At 38.9% G+C, this 16,975-nt stretch overlaps 1 protein-coding gene across 2 annotated transcripts in view; it reads left to right on the top strand.

Moving 5' to 3' along the window:
• NME7 (NME/NM23 family member 7) overlaps nucleotides 1–16,975 on the top strand; it is a 96,774-nt gene that overhangs the window by 43,450 nt on the left and 36,349 nt on the right. For both annotated transcript variants that reach the window (XM_027681102.1, XM_027681103.1), the window contains exons 8-9: nucleotides 13,420–13,484; nucleotides 14,336–14,404. In XM_027681102.1, the coding sequence (XP_027536903.1) occupies nucleotides 13,420–13,484; nucleotides 14,336–14,404 (134 nt within the window). The remainder of the gene's footprint in view (nucleotides 1–13,419; nucleotides 13,485–14,335; nucleotides 14,405–16,975) is intronic.

Raw genomic sequence — 16,975 nt, 5'->3', positions numbered from 1 at the left:
CATCTGTTATGGTGGTCACTCAGGACAGGAGAGGATGTTTTGTGTGGAGTTACTGAGCACTAAAGCCAGCTCAGGTCAGGTCCCTGCTGCACTTGCACTGCTTCATCTAAGACTTGTCCTTCATTGCTTTAGGTGGTTCCTGCTACAGTAATTCCTATAACATGCAACTCACATCACAACTTAAAACAATTTAAAGGGTTATCCATTACAGTCTTCACTTCTGTTCCATTTGGATCAGACTGAGGGGTTTAACATTGCAGTTAATTCCTCCCCTTAACCCTGCTCAGGCTTGGACTTATCCACAGACTGCAACCCCTAGGGTTGTACCTGTTCCAAGTGGAGCCTCATCTATGTGCCGCAGTGTCTCCAGGGGAATGCCTGCTGCAGCATAGGCTTATCCACAGTCATGGTTGCTTTGAGGTGCACCTGTTCCAGCATGGCATTAGCCACAGGCCACAATGTTTTCAGAGATGTACCTGCTCCAGCATGGCCTTACCCACAGCCACAGTCCCTTCAGAACTAAACCTGCTCCAACATGGCCTTACCCGTGGCTGCAGTCCCTCCAGGAGTGTACTGCTATGTCATGGGCTTATCCATGGCCACACGCTTTTGAGGTGTTCTAGAATGACTCATGCTTCAAGGTGTACCTTCTCCAGCGTGGATTTATCCTTGAGCCACAATCCCTTCAGAGTATACTTGCTGCTCCAGCACAGACAGAACCATGGCCATAGAGGCGTGTAGATGTACCTACTCTGGCATAGGCTTATCCATGACCACAGATGCTTTGAGGTGTCCTGCTCCCATGTGGGCTCATCCACAGGTCACAATCCCTTTGAGTCGAGTTCACACTGGAGTTCCAGCCTGTCCAGCACAGCAGCACAGAAACAGCAGCGATGTCCTGGCCACCTGTCAGCCCAGGTGCATCACCAGTGCCATTATCCAAATGCTCCCAGGATCAGCAGAGTAAGGTGATCGGCAGCACAGCTCTACAGCCGGCAGGGAAAGCAAAAAGCCACCGCTCATCAGCACTAGACTCAGGCAAACAAGCCCCATGGAAGCACAGGAGCCTCACGATTAATAGCTGAACAGCAATAACAGCTATAAACTCAATCCAGCACATTTCAATCAGATGTGACACTATCACAAACCCTGTGAGCCCCACCTTGGGTGCCAAAAAGGACTGTTGTGGTTTAAACCCATCTGGCAACTAAGCCCCACACAGCCGCTCACTCATTCTCTCCCAGTGGGATGGGGGAGAGACTTGGAAGCGTAAAAGTGGGAAAAATTGTGGGTTGAGATAAAGACAGTTTAATAAGCAAAGCAAAACAAGGAATTCATTCATTCCTTCCATTGGTAGGCAAGTGTTCAGCCACCTCCAGGTTACTTGGAAAGATGCCACAATTCTGAATGTCCCCCCACACCATTCCATCTTATTCCTCTGGCTTTAGATGCTGAGCATGACTCCATAATGTATGGAATATCCCTGTGGTTGGTTGAGGTCAGCTGTCCCACCAGTGTCCCATCACAACTTGTGCACCCCCAGCCCAGTCACTGGTGGGGCGGTGTGAGAGGAAGAAAAGGCCTCCACTCTGTGTAAGAGCTGCTCAGCAATAACATAAAACGTTCCTGTGTTATCAGTGCTGCCTCCAGCGCAAATCCAAAATACAGCCCCGTAGTAGCTACTGTGAAGAAAATTAACTCTATCCCAGCCAAATTCAACACGTAATTTTAAGTTACCATCAAAAGTGATGGAATTCAAGGACTGGCCATGTTTTTACTGTACAAAGACCACTTGTCCCAGCTTGTTTTCTCCAATGTTACTTTGTGTGTTTCAAAACCCACAGGCACTGCACCTCTTAAAGAGATTATGAGACTGAGGAGATCTTGTAAAACTTTGGAGAAGTCTCACTTCTGATGAAGAGTTGGTCTTAGGAAGGGGTAGAGACACGGACTGAGCAGTGGCCTCTGTCTTTGGCTGAGAGCACTGGTGTGGATTCATATTGCAGCTGGACCAATTCCAGTCTGCAGTTTTAAGTGAGATGGATCATTCTTCACAAGGGCTGCAGGAACTTTCCAACATCAACCCAATGGGCCAGGAGTGTTGCAGGGGAGAGAATTTAGCTTTCTTAACCTGTCCTCTTCTGTCTTCCTTAGTGTTTATGATATTCTTCTTCAGCTTGTTTTTGTGAGTAACAACAGAAATATCACTGAGTGGCATCTCTTGGTGCACGTGGTCATCTTACAAAGCATTCTTTATTGTCACAGTTGGAAGAATCCCAACAGAGTAGAGAACTGTGTGCTACCTTTACGACAGTTTTTGTGAGTCCTCCTCATCTCCCTTTTAATATCTGTTAGTAACTGTGTTCAGTGATACTCCAGACGTTCTGGTTGTACCATCAACATGTTCTGTGTCTTCCTGTATCTCAGTTGAAGTAGGTGCTATGGCAACTGATGAGCTGCCCTTTTGGCAAAATTGCATGCAGTAGACTGCCTGGTCTTAAAAATGAACTACTTGCTTACCCCATATAGGTGTGGCTGTCCAGCCTGCTGTTTTGGTGGGAAGGTGGGTGGAAACACAGTAGGTGGAGAGGAAAGGAAATCTTGTGTGGCCAGTGTGAAAAGGTGGTTTGGCACAGCCAGAGGCATAGAGAGGAATTTATGTGGATCAAAGCAGCAGAGCTTCTTATGCATTGGAATTTTGATTTGTGCTCTACAAATTTTCAGTATTGAGTTTCTAAAAATAAACCTTTTTGCTGTTTCCTATGCACTGCTGAGGCTTTGAACTTCACTATCTAATTACCATGAATATAAGCTGCTCATTACATATTTACAATTACTTGAAGTTTCTCTTACACACTGGAATTTATGCAGAGCTTTAGTCTTTATTTCTGCAGAAACATTTGACAGAATTAATTATTTGAATTTTGCTTTCTAGTTCTTTTTCCCAGGGTTTGTTTTTTCTCCAGGGTCTGTTGCATAACTGATTCTTAGAAGGAGAAATCTTCTGGTTTTCTATCCCAGAAGGTGGTTTGCTTGAAAAACAGCTGTAAAGTAGGGTGCTTTTCAGTGAGCTTACCTTGCTGTCAAAAGGCTGGATGTAATTCCTAGTTTATGCTGGTTAATTCTTGGACAAAGTCCTTAGGAATTGACCTTGATTGCCATAGGGGGTTTATAGGGTTCCTATCCAGTGACAAAGTAGTGGAAAATCAGTATTGGTTTTATCTCTGGCCTTGCTGACCCTCTCCTGACAAGCATACGGGAACAACCATTCCCAGGCAGCCGCAGCAGCGCAGCCCCACCACCTGCAGACCTGGTGCAGCGACCACCCACTAGAGAAGTCCTGTAAGCAAGAGTGTCCAAATAGTCTACCAGGCTGCAGGGAACCCTGCGGCCTGATAAAGGGTGTCAGGGGAGTTATGTGAAGTTTAACTTCAACTGTCAAGGGTGCTGGTAATACTGGAGGGATGGTATCACAGAATCACAGAATAAGCTGAGTTGGAAGGGACCCACAAGGATCATTAAGTCCAACTCTTAGCCCTGCATGGGACCATCCCCAAGAGTTACACCATCTGCCTGAGAGTATCATCCAAACACTTTGTGAACTCTGTCAGGCTTGGTGCTGTGACCACTTCTTTTTGTAATTCTCCTCATGTTACTGGATCTGGAGGTATTAACAGTAGTGCTCAGAGGCCAAAATTGTAAATTCACCAAAATGGTTAAATATCAGTTTAATGCACTGAGGACAGTTATGACTTGACTCCTTTGTGAGCAGAAATAGCATCTTATAGATCACTGGGTGGGATTAGCTTTAACGTATTTATTTGTAACAGTTTAGTCATGTTTGCTGTAGGAATTAGAATTTGGTATTTCATGACTGGTTTAAAGTTTCTTTGATGTGGCCTTTAGTTACTTCTTTTGAAAAATGAACAGAGGAAAAATTTGAACATAGTGATGATCAGGCTAAAGAAGTGTGTTATAGTTCACATTTTGAATGTAGGTTGCAGCACAGAGCTTGAGAGGTGAAATCCTGCTGTCCTTTTCTGCACTCCCAGGCTGAGACATGGGTTCTCCTAATGTTAGAGTTTTGCCTAAAACAAATTTGGGGCTAGAACTGTGCCACGAACTTGGAAAGCGAAACTGCCAGTCAAGACTTCATTGGACCTGATGCAAACTGAAAGGTCTGCCTAGAGGCAAGGGAACTTCTATGGTCTTGAGAGCTCTTAGGCATGAATCTGATTAACCTGACAGGCTTGTTCTCCTAGTATGTATTAAGTTTGAGATTTTGTTCTTTTTTTTTTTAAAGTTAAATCCTTGTTCCTCTTATGTAATTAAAAAAAAAAAAATACAGTGACATCTTCCACAGTATTCCTCAACTAAAATTTAAGTCTCATAGAAAGCAAAAGGAACAGGAATGATTTCTTTCCAAGTGGAAAAGATATTCTGTAGAAACATGGTTTTAGACCTGTGCTGAGTGGATGATAAATCTTACAGACCTCTTCTATCTTAGTAGTAAGCAGCAGACAGCTTTAGAAGCTTATAGAACTTTACATTGATTAACAAAATGCTGCATGACAGGTAACCATATTTCTTATTCATGTAAAGCTAGAAAAATTCCAATTGAGAGAGTAGTTTGTTGCTCCAAAGACAAACCTAAGTTTGGCAAAAAGAATATCAAGGACTAGTTCAGTCTCAAGCACGTAGAGAAACAAGGTTTATTATGTAGGATCTCAAGTGAAGTTACTGTATCAGAGAGAGTGAGAAGTATTGTAGAGAGTGGAAATCCAGAATTGTAGTGGATTATGTGTCTGACTGCAAACAACTGAAGAACTGTTTCTGACACATGATGTACTTGTTGCTCTTCGAAAGAAAAAAAGCATCACTATGATAATGTCCAATTCACCTCTGTATTATGCTAAGTATAGTTACATGTATGTACTAAGGAAATTAAATAAGCTGGAAAACAAAAAGAGGATGGGATAGTGGAGGTGCAAACCTGTTGTCATTCTCAGGACTATGTATCTATTTCATGGTTTTTTATCAAGACAATTTGTATTCATTAGATAAGATTTTTAAAAATTATAAACAAACTCTGGAAATTGTTTCTTTTTTTTTACCGTTTTAGGCGTAAGTTTGACTAATTCATTATTTTTATTTTCAGCAAACCTAGAATTAGAACAAGGTTTTCAGAAAGCTGTCTTCTCATGCTTGAGAAAAAAAGAGGAATGCAATTTTCTCATAAGTAATCTGAAAGTATATGTTCTGTTTGTGACAAGTATTTGTATTAAAAAGGTGAAGTGCACATGCTGTGGAGTTCACCTCGATGTAGGTGGATCTTGTCTACAAGGTTGAGTGCCAAGGGGTATCAGCGATAGCCTTGATGCACCTAACAATTAGAAGTCTGTAGGGAACTATTTGAAGACAGAATCTCAAAGTGGAAAAAAAGTTGTAGCATGAATACAATCTTTGCAGATACTTCAAAGTACAGTGGATTGTTTGAGATGTGACCTCTGGGTCATGCACAACATGGCAATCTTAGTGCTGCAGTCACGTGAAAACTATCTAGTAAAGCCCTGTGCTTTCAGATGCTGGCATTCTTTTGCAGACAGATTTACCCAGGCAGAAGATGTATTTATGCAGAATTAAATGCAGTTTGTTTCTTGTGTTTTCCTTGAATAAATTATATATAGGGTGGTGAAGCATTTGGTAGTGTCTAGTGGTGCTGGGGTTTTTTAGGTTGGCTGGGTTTTCTTCTCTTTTGAGAAGCTAGGAAAAAAATGATTAACAGGAAAGCAACCTACTTTACCACTCTATCACCATTTTTTAGAAAAAAAATTCTAGCTTCCATGAGAACAGTAGTCCCTCTGCTTCCATCTGTGTTTTAAATTCTTCATTGTAGTTGTAATGATGGATATTCCTTGCCTGCAGTGTTTGTTTTTGAAGCTAAGCCGATGTTGTTTCTTGGTTATTTCCTGCATAAAGTTTTAGCAGCTTGGCATTGGATTCCCAACTTAGACTAACTTTGTATTTCAGTAGCTGGTGGAGAAGTGACATTTATTTTTTTGAAGTATGAAAAATGTATTCTACATTTGAACTGGTTAAGGTAGAGGGGGAGATGAACTGAGTCTGGAAATCCTTTCTGACAGTTTGAGACAGGAAGGAAGAGGAGGAGATATACTGAGATATACTTCAGAGAAACAAACAGATCAAATGGCACAACCAGTCCTTGCTGAAGCTTATAAGTATCCTCCAACTGGAAAGAGAGTGTTTCCCATTTGTGTTTAGCAGACTTGTATTAATGGTGTTCATGTTGATGAAACTTATCTCTCTGCAGTGACGATGGTATTAAAAAAGACATTAGAAATTATTGTTTATTACTGCATTTTGGGATTTTCACTCTTAAAGGGTTAGAGAAAAGTCAATTCTAACAGGGGACCAGGGAATTTCGGGCTAATGAAATTTCTTTCATATCAAGGAAACTGATGAATCAGAACTCTATAATTTCATTTAAATCACCCAATGATGATATGATGGACATTGACCAACATGTCTTTTTTGAAGGGAAATAAGCTTTGCTGATTTCTGCATTCTCTAAGTGTGTTTTCTGTAAAGGAAGGTGAAACAGAGCCAGATAGCCTAATTCACTTGAATATCAGTGTGTTCATCAAAGTTCTTTGCTGTTAGGAAACCAGAATTTTCCTTTAGTGAAGTAATTTGTACGTTTAAATCTGTGCAGCATAGCCATGAATGTTTCCCTGAATGTTGGACTGGACATGAGCATTAAAAAATTAAAATTAAAAGGGCTTTACAAATGAAGTCTTGTCACCCATCTAGGGGCCAGTTCTTTTCAATGTTGCTGCTAATGGCTCGGATGGGGAAGGACAGAGCAAGCTTGCAGTGTTCACAGATGGTGCCAAGTGCCTACTGCAATTTTGAAGGATATGATTAGAATTCAGAACATTCCTGATGAACTGCAGAAATGAAGCGATGTGAAGATGATGAAACTGAATATAAACTGCATAGTACTACCATGGAGAAGGGAAAATAAATGCACAGATATAAAACAGAGAAGAACTGGCAGGATATCAGTGAGAAGTCTGTAGAGAAATGGTTGGAGTAGTGATGTAACATAAGCAAGATCAGCGTTCACAATGTTGGACCCAGTAGTCCTGCTCAGTACTTGTGAGAATCCAACTTGTGTGTCACGTCCAGTTTCTGGGCTCTCTGTTTCAAAAATAACATAATCAACTGAAAGCAAAAACAATTAGAGATTTAACCAGTGAAAATTTGATGAAAACTTGAAGGGTTTAATTTATTTAACCTGGAATGAATAAGACAGGGATATACAGCTTTCTAGAAGTAAATTTACAAAATATGTGCATGTTTACTAATTTAGATGAAAAAAGATTTAATCGAAGTACAAGGGAAAACTTCATAGTTTATCACTGGCCTGATATCTAGTGATTTAACGGAACCAGAATTTACCAGAAATTTTTGAAAATGTTTTAGAAAAATGAAAAAAATGCAGCCACACAACTCACTGTACCTTGCAGCAAAAAATAAATATGTTGAAATCTCTTCTGTTACTGCCCTTTTCAAATCAGAGTGTAAGGAAAAGGGCAGGGTACTGAATCTGAAAACAGACAAGACACAGAATGTAGGAATATGTGATAGTCTTTTGCCAAGTCAAAAATAAATTATAGAGCTTGCAGAACATTTACTATTGATCTAGGACAGTGAGTTGGCGAACCTTCCACAGGAAGTGGAATATAAAATTAGTAAAGGCTGGAACAGATTATAGGGGATCTCATGAGGGTTTTAACCTCCAGAGTTAAGTTAATTGACAGTGCAATAGTAGATTAAAGTTATTGTTTATAATTATGGGCTAATACACACTCCAAGGCGTAATTTTAACCACTTCCTCTCTATAACTGTAACCATTGTCCCATGCTTGCTGTTCAGTAGGGATAGGCAGATAAAAAAGGAAAGAAATGTTATTATGTACGTGAATGGTTTGAATTACAATACTGAATGCCACCATATAATCCAATGGTACAGCCTCAGCTAAAATATCATGTTTAGTTTTTTTCACACTCAAGAAATAAGCAAAAGTGAATGAAAGTTGTTATAGGCACAGAAACATTCTTCTGGCTGGAGTGATTGACCACAATCTTCTTAAGTGAAAAAAATTAAATCAGAGTGGATGTGCTAAAGGAGTATAAAGTAATGAACATCTTGAAAGAAAGAGCAAAACAAGCTGGATATTTCTTTTTAAACTTTCTCTTAACACAAGAACAAAGAAAGACAAACCTAAGCCTTTCTGGTTTTTTGTAGATATACAACCATCAGTTTGAGTTCAGCATAACTATTGCAGAGATATTGATCTTTCCTTCTTAATCTTTCTTCTTCAGATTCCCATCTCAAATGGCACACGCAGGTGCATGGATACCAATGGTATCCAAATTGCTGGATACTTTCTGTAGCCTGGCCATGACCTTTGACTTGAATTTCAGTATACGCCTTTGTATCCGAATGTTGTGTGACTCTTCCCATCTGTTCCCATGCAAGAATTCCCAGAATACCTTTTTTCCCCCTACAGATTTTCATCATTCTGTGTCTTAATGCCCTGTCTGGCATCCACAACTGTGGTCTTGCCTTGTTCATAGCAGTTCAGAAAGTTGCAGCTGGGATTAAGCCTTTGAACCTTTCACCCCCTTTGAATCTTTCTATCAGTTCCCGTTCTCAGTTGCATCATATGCTCTGTCCTTTTGGCTTCAAGGTCTCCTAAGATTTACTATCTGCGTAATTTTTCTTGTGCTAGCAAAATGCTGACTTCTATTCTTCAGTGAAACAGTGGTGATATCTTTTGCCTTCACCCTGTTACCTTTTAGCATTTTCAAGTGAATTTTGTTTGTGAAGATTTTCACCAATGCTGCAGTGTTGATAGGGTTGTCCATGAGTATCTGTAAAGCTGCCCTTCAAACTTCTTGAGGTTCTCCTTTAATACCAAAGCCTAGACAGAAATGAGGAGTGATGGAAATTCTTGGATTCTATCACTATAAATTATATTCTCTTACCATTCCTCACATGCTCCTCTTTATCTTCTGTCTGTATCTACTTGTCTTTTTTTTTAGATCCTTATGGTTAGCCTGAGTAGCTTTTGAGCTCCTCTTCTGCTTTGTTGGCCCAATGTCTGTCACTCAGAAGACCCTCCATGACTCACTTGGTGCTCCAGAGCACAGATACAAAAATGATTGCATGTCCTTTTTCACAGTGGAGCTGGGAGATCAATAGTTGTAGGTTATCACTCTGATCAAACTTTTGGAGAGTCTAGAAATAGTGTATTTATGTTGCATAGTAAGAATGCCTAGAGCTGAGTTATTCCTAAATAGAAAGAGCAAAAGATAAACCTTGTTTTTCAGGGAATAAGTTGACCAACTGATAAGAAGAAGTGCACCTTATGAGAAGGACATCTGTCATTTTCTTACTGCACAGTGTTTTTCAGTATTGTCTGAAACAAAGATTAGCGAGAACTACAACTGAAATACATTGCAGGAGGGCCCAACTCTAAATCCCACTTTTTCGTCTTCTGGAATTCAAAAAGGACTTTGCTTGGAGTTAAGCCTGATCACGATTCTCTGGAATTTTGGGACAGGACCTTAACACTTGGCCATAAAGAATCAGATAATTTCATTATACTGTGAAGCAAAATTGCATTTTAAAATGTCAAAAATAGACATGAAATGAAATTGCTACTTATAGTGCTACATTAAGCACCTGGTACTGGTTACTTTTAGAAATGTGTTACTGGATTAGGTGGATCATCGATCTGATCAGTTGTGGAAGTTTGTGTATTCCTGTCAAAAAAACTATTGTTGTTCTAGAGGAATTATTTTTAAGTATTGGAAGGGTTTAAAAAATGACACATGGAGGTTGAGAAGAGGAAGCTAGTTCTTGCCTTGCTTTGAAGGCAGTCTGCTGTCTTGCCTAATAAGCTTTTAATAGTGGAATAGTTAAATTGGGAAACTGGCCAAGAACGAATGGAAGAGAATGTAACATTCCTGTCTGTAGGGCTGGTGGTTCGTTGTGCACTGAGACTAAAGAGTCCCAATAGCCCAGCTGTTACCTCTCATTGATTAAAGTGATATTAGGTTAAAAGTGACTTTTATTAACTGCAAACAGTTATAACATTTTCAGTCTTCCCTGCTACTTTCTGTTTCTTAGGGAAGGACAATTTTCAAATACTATGTATTGTAAAGCAACAAACTGTAGAAGATGAATGTAACTGAGGAGGTCTTGGTACCTTAGCATTTTAACTGATTAAAATATGTCGGAAGATTATCTGTCCTGTGTTAGGTGTGTAGTAACATAATGCTGCTCAGAAGACATAAAGTGTGTGCCTGCTCTCCTTTTCTCCCTCTCACTTTCTTGTTTTTTTGGATTAGTAATAAATTCCCCCAGTTGTATTTAGTAATGCTTTTGATTCTTTCGTGCTTTGGGACTGAAAAGTCATCATAACTGGTGCCTAATCTGCAGCTTTGATTTGGGTTCTTAGTGTAATCACATTTTAAACATATACTGACCCTGTTTGAAGGGTCCTTAGAAAGTTGTTTTTTCACTACAGATTTGGATTTTAAAGTCAAAAAGAATTATTGGAAGCTGCTGAAATGGCACTCTAATTAGTTTGTCTTTTCCTTAGCCTTATCTACCCACAAAGGAAAGGATACATCCCAATTCAGTCATGGAACTGGCTTAAAGCCTGAGACAGATCCCAGGCTGAGCGTTGAGCTTCCATTCTTCTGTTGCTTGGGGATTACCTTTATGCTTTTTGTTTCTATTTTGGTTCAGGTAAAATTTAAAAGGAAATTGTCCCTAGGAGAAGTGGTATGTACATTGCCTACACTGGGACAAGGGAGGCCAAGTCACTGGATTTGTAGATTAGTGCTGCCACTGGCAACTTGCTTATCCTCTGCCTCAATTCCTGCATCTGGGAAGTGGAGCTAACATCCTGCTTTGCAAACATAAATGAGAGATGCCTCTTCCTCAAGGCACTTTGAATTTTTTTGGTGAGGCATCTGTCTGTCCACAATGGTGGCAACAAGGCCTTTGGTTAAGCCTTTTGGGTGTTGCAGGTGTGGCTAATCTGTCTGGAGGAACAAAGTGCTCTGTTGCTCTGGTGAGTGAAAGTGAACTCAGAAATACAATGTAGAGGAAAATCTCGGTAGGTTTATCACAGTTAGTTATTAAAGAAACCTTGCATTAAAGACCTTTTATCCAAAATACCTTCCTACTTTTTTCTTTCATTAAAGGAGCCTATCTCCTCTCTACAGAAAAGACATGTCTTAGTGACTTCAGTAGAGAAACAGAAAGCTGAATATTTGAGTCCCCCTTTCTTTCTCTAAAACATGGATTTTGCTTACAGCTCATAAAACTGCTGAAGACAAAAGTTTTGTAAAAAGCAGATCTCCACAGTACCCCAGAACCTTTTAATTAATTTTAATTAGATACTCGTGGGCTCTGAGTACCTGAGTGGCCCATTCTTGACTGAGAAAGTGCAAAATGGACATCTGTCAGGCAAAGCAGCTTTCTTATACATTTCTCATAGCTTTTTCCTTGCAAGTGGCAGTGACCATTTATCTGCCAGTGCCCTTTCTTCGCATTTGTTGTTTTCTGGTGAAGCAGATGACTCATATATTGTCTCTGAATTTTGAGAATGAGAAAATGTTTATGCTCTGTCACATAATATTTATTAATTTCCTGAATGATTCCCAGTTAGTCACTTAATCTCTTTATAAACTGGCCATTCCTCTCTGAAATCAAGACAGTAGGCTCAGTGCAACTTGTGTGAAAGCATTTGAGCTGCACAGCCTTTCCAGCAGGGTGGACAAAAAGAAACTAGAGCTCTGGTTTCTCTCTCTGACATGGTCTTGCATCTCCTGGGCAAACCCACCCAAGGCCCTTAGCTACTGTAATTATTTTTTTTTTACCATGAAAAAATGGTGATTTTTTTTCCCTGGGTTCACTGGAGTGTTATAAGGAAACTTTCGCCAGTGCTCAGGAGCCATAGTGGAACAGTATAGTGGAACAGGAACTGCACCTGCCTCCACTTGTTTCTATGTTCTGTGAACCCAAAGAGCTGCATGGACTGAGTGTGTACCAAAATCTCCAGTGTTCCCTTGAGTAATTTGAAGATTTTTGGAAGAAATATGCACTGGTTTGTGTAGGGAAGGATTTTCTATATAAACCTTAATAGTAGCAGATACTTCAGGGACAGGTTTTTTCATTTTCATTTGTAAATACAATTTTTGAAAGCCCTCCAACTATCCGTCGCATTTATTGAGAACTCCCACTGACCTTTTAATGTGGTAGGAAGCTCACCAATCCTATGCCACAGGTATTTGCAGACTGTGTCTTGAGCATGCTATAACCTTGGTTCTAGCTTTGTTTTGTTCTCATCTCCTAAATTTATGTAGTGCTAAATATCCTGCAATTTAAAGGCTAGTTAATAAAAGGATTTAATGACCAGGAGTCAAATCCTACTGTTGTCATTCGTTAAAGGGTATTCTTCTATGGTTAATTCTGTTCTGAATAAATGCCCAGAAATTTGTAGCTTCTCACAAATTGTACTAGAGGACAGGCGTTTGCATTCTATAAAAGCAGTGATTCTATGAAATTCATTCACACAGAGTATTGTGCTTGGCTGACATAATCTTCAGAATGGCCTGATCTTGTAAGCAGAGGCAAATCTAAAATACACATTCAGTGGAAAATCAGTGGTTCTTGTTCTGCGAAGTTTAGTGTTTTGTTTTACAACATCGTTCAGTCTTTGAGCATGCATTCTAGAGAGAATAAAGCAAGCAGTATGATCAGCAATAGCATATTTGTGAGCTATAAACTTAAAAGGGGTAGGTTATTTTGCACTAATGTGTTTTTCCTGTAGAAGACATGAACTCTTGTGCTGGTTTATTGGCAATATTTGTTATCCTCCTGCATTGTTTCTGGCTTAAAGTAGGACCTGCAGTCCAGTGAACACTGTATAAAAAAAAGACAGCCTGTGCTCTGACTTGATTACTGATTAAGCATCAGTATTACCAATGGATCTTCATTTAAATAAGAATCTTGATCTTGCAGCAACTGGGTATTTTGCAGTTGATCTGAGAAAAGCAAAGGCTTCAATAATTTCCTTGTTTTGGTAAAAATTCTTTTCAACAACTGCATGAAATTTAGTTGTTTGAAATGATGAGCACGTCACTTCATATAGAACATAGAGTATGTGAATTCAGCTCTGCTCTCAGCTTCCTTTCACAGCACTACACCAACACTGTTTTTTCAGTTTGAAAATAAGCAGTATATTGGCATAATACCTTTCAGTTGTAAATTCTGCTTTTAAAATTGAATACTGTATTTTCCATCTTTCTTCAGGGCTTACTGGAAAGATTATAAAAGCCATCCTCAAGGGAGGATTTCAGATCTCAGCTTTGCAGATGGTAGGTTTCCTTTTGTGTTTGTTTTTATGATAAACAGAAGTTGGAGAAGTGCTCTATCCACTGCACAGGTGTCTTCCTGCAGTATAAAATCCTTGTGCAGACTAGCAATGTTTTGGGATCAGCATTGTCTTTGTGATATTTGTGTTTTATTATTTGTTTGATCAGCTGGTCTGTTGGTATTTGCTCGGTGACCTTGAGCCAAGACACTTTACCTCTCTCCCTCTGAGTCCCTATAGTTAGATGGGGGGATAAGGATATCTGCCTCTTCTGGAGCAATTTGAGATATCTTTACAAAATATACTAGCTAAAATTAATGAAACTATTGTTAATATCCTTCCTTAATTTTTTAAAATATCTTTTTAGTATGGATTATGGGGAATGCTTTTAAAGATACTGTAAGGATTTTGACACCCTGAACACCCTCAGCAGTTAAAGGAATTTGGCACAGAGTTTGTTCCCAAGAGTAGTCCAGTAAGTCCTGCCTTTCAATTTTTGCGAAAGTTTCAGGATCTGAAATTCTCCTGTCACTCAAATCCCCATCACAAATGAAGAATAACCCCTTTCCTTTACTATCCAACAAAAAGATGTTGTTGCATATCTTAGTGGCGTAAGCCTACACTAAGCTGTCTACTTACATTTCAGATGGAAGAAGATATTGTGTGCTATGTTGTCTGTGGCATCATTGGCTAAGTTTTTGACAAACTTCATATTGCAGCAGTAAAGCCATTCCTTTACCTAGTAAAAATTGAAAGAGAATTCTGAATATTTGCTGGTTAATAAGGGGTGTCTGTCTCTTGTTGTTGTTGTTGTTGTTGTTTAATACAGCCTGGCTAACATTTTGGTTTTCTTAGTTCAACATGGAGCGTCCAAATGCGGAAGAATTTTATGAGATTTACAAAGGTGTTGTCCCAGAATACCTGGTAAGTTTAAGAAGAATCTGTTTGAAAACAAAGTATGCTTAAATGAGGAAATGATCACGTTTTTTGTTGCTTGGGATTGTGATTTGACTTATTTTATGAAGGTATTCATTAGTTCTAGTTTGTTCTGAAATAAATTAATGAATCTTGAAAATTGTATTATGTATGTCATCACAAAGGAGAGTCTTTCATGAAAATTGTTCAGCCAAGGAATTTGAAAAACATGTCACATCTGCATCTTTCTTTGATTTGATATTGCAATCATGGCTTGGACCAGAATATATATTTATTATTTTATTTACAGTGGGGCTGCTGTATTTGAGGCTTTCCTAATGACACTTTGACCTATTCTTTGATTTATTGATCTGACTTTGTAGATCTTCAGAAAACTTAAGCAGTTTAAGATATGCTGTAATCCCAGTGGACATCTAAGACTCTCTATAGTGTTATACCTTGTTATGTGGTCACATAAAATTTTCTGACTGCAAATAGAACAATGGGAATACAAGATGAGCTTGTATTTCTGTGTCACTCTCTGTCAGAGGATTTCAGTTCGTTTTACTCATAGGAATTTTTACTTTACTACTACCATGCTATGTACTATGCAAATTATCCTCAATTTTTAAATGATTAAATTATTAAAAAATGTCTACATATTTACTAATGTTACTCCAGACAATTACTGATATTACTCTGATAATGACATTTTTCTTTTTTTTCCCTCCTTTGTGATTTTCAGTCTAACTTACTTCAACAGAGTTTGTAGATTTGTCTTCAAGTGGGTTAGGAGTACTGTTAGTTCACTCTCAGATTGGGGAATACTCTTAAGGTCTCCTCTTATAACATTATTTTTGACAAGGACCAGAGGGAGATTGCACAGGCATACTTGTAGATATGTGGCAGAATTAAAATATGGAAATGTCTGAAATTATTTCAGGGCCTGAAGAGTCCCATGCTACTGCAAAAGTCTCTGCTTTGAAACAAGTTGGAAATTCTCTACCGTTTTCTGCAGCTCTTTTATACAATCTCTGACCCTCTAACATGTTGCAAATGTTAGTTATATAATTTAATTGGAGAGTTACTCAGAAGGGAAAGTGACATTTAGACAGGGTAAGTCAATAAATAAGATATGTTTTAGGGGATTTCAAGAAAAGTGAGAAGCTAGGGCTCCATCCTGCAAGCTGTATGTGCTGGATTGACTCAGCTGAAGAGAACTTCCAGAGAAGGTACACATGGGAACAGCAACGGATATTGCCAGTGCAGGCCGAATAGGAAGAAGTATGTTGCAAAATAGGATATTGAAGAAAGAATATGACCTTATATATGTGACTCAGAACCATCTGTTTTGATCTAAATTTTATTTATCATTCCAAAATAATTCAGCACAGAAGATACTGGCATCCAGAAATCCTTTTAAAAAACTCTACTCCCATTTCCTCTAATTACCCCTTGTCAGTCAGATAAAGGCTTGACATTGTATTTAAAGTATTTCTTTATGAAAAGAGAAAGCTGTACAATTGCCCAAAATGTTTGCTTTGTTGGTCTCCCCTTCATGGGATTTTGGATACTATTGGTTAGTTATTGTGCTGTTTTGCTTTGTATTTCCTGCTGTAACCAGAATAAAAAATGGGGTAAAAAGAAGTGAGATTATTTTAGGTCAGCTCAGAATCCACTTTATCAATCACAAATGCTTGAGCCTGATTCATCTCCAGGAATGGTTTTGCCTGACCACAAGCCATGCTGTATGACAAATAAACTCTTTGCTAAAGAAAATTTGATTTAGCTGTAACTGGGAGCCTTACCAGAGAAGCAGTATCTGCTATTTAAATTCAACTCTGAACTTCATGAGGCTGTGTAAGCTAGACCAGGTCTGTCTGCCTTTGTGCTGGTAACTTCGGTCATGTTCACTGTTGCTGGTGGGATGTCAGTGCTGATACAGAAGCAACGGAAAAAGGAGAAAGAATAACCACAGTTTGCAGAGAGGAATTGCAGAATTGATTCAACTAAAGTTAAAAGCCTGTTTTTTCTCCACTCTCCTGTTAACATTTATTTAAGTGATGGAATTCAGTGAAATTGTGCTGAGTAGTGACTTTGCGACAATTTACTGTTTCTTAACAGAATGAAATACATTGCTATTTGATCTGTTCTTAACAGAGGATCTGTTGGTGATAACAAGTTTTCAAATTAAAATATTTATTCATGTTGTGGAGCATGAAACTAGTCTGCACTCTTTCCATGTCCTCGCTGGAATATTTCTACCTAGATTTCCTAGGCTCAGGCTGATGATAGAGGCACTTGACTAAAATTCAGAGTGGGAAGATTAGGCACATATTCTCAGCATGGAATCTTTTATAGGGATAGAAACTTTTTGGAACAGTGTTGCTTGACTCAGAGTGTTTGTGTATTTAGTTTCTGTCACAAAAAAAGGCAGACAATGACTTAGTCTTTCTTTTCCTACTGCTCTTCTGTCCACTCTGTATGCTATTATTCTTTGCCATGGCTTATCCTTGACCTGCCTGTGGCTGATGGACATGATTGCAATACCTTGTTTGTCCTTACCCATCCTCCCTTATT

This window comes from Neopelma chrysocephalum, unplaced genomic scaffold, assembly GCF_003984885.1.
Source record: "Neopelma chrysocephalum unplaced genomic scaffold, ASM398488v2 Primary Assembly neopelma1_60, whole genome shotgun sequence".
NCBI classification, from domain to species: Eukaryota; Metazoa; Chordata; class Aves; order Passeriformes; family Pipridae; genus Neopelma; species Neopelma chrysocephalum.
Note: the sequence above shows the minus strand (reverse complement) of the source record. Positions and strands in the feature narration are given on the sequence as shown.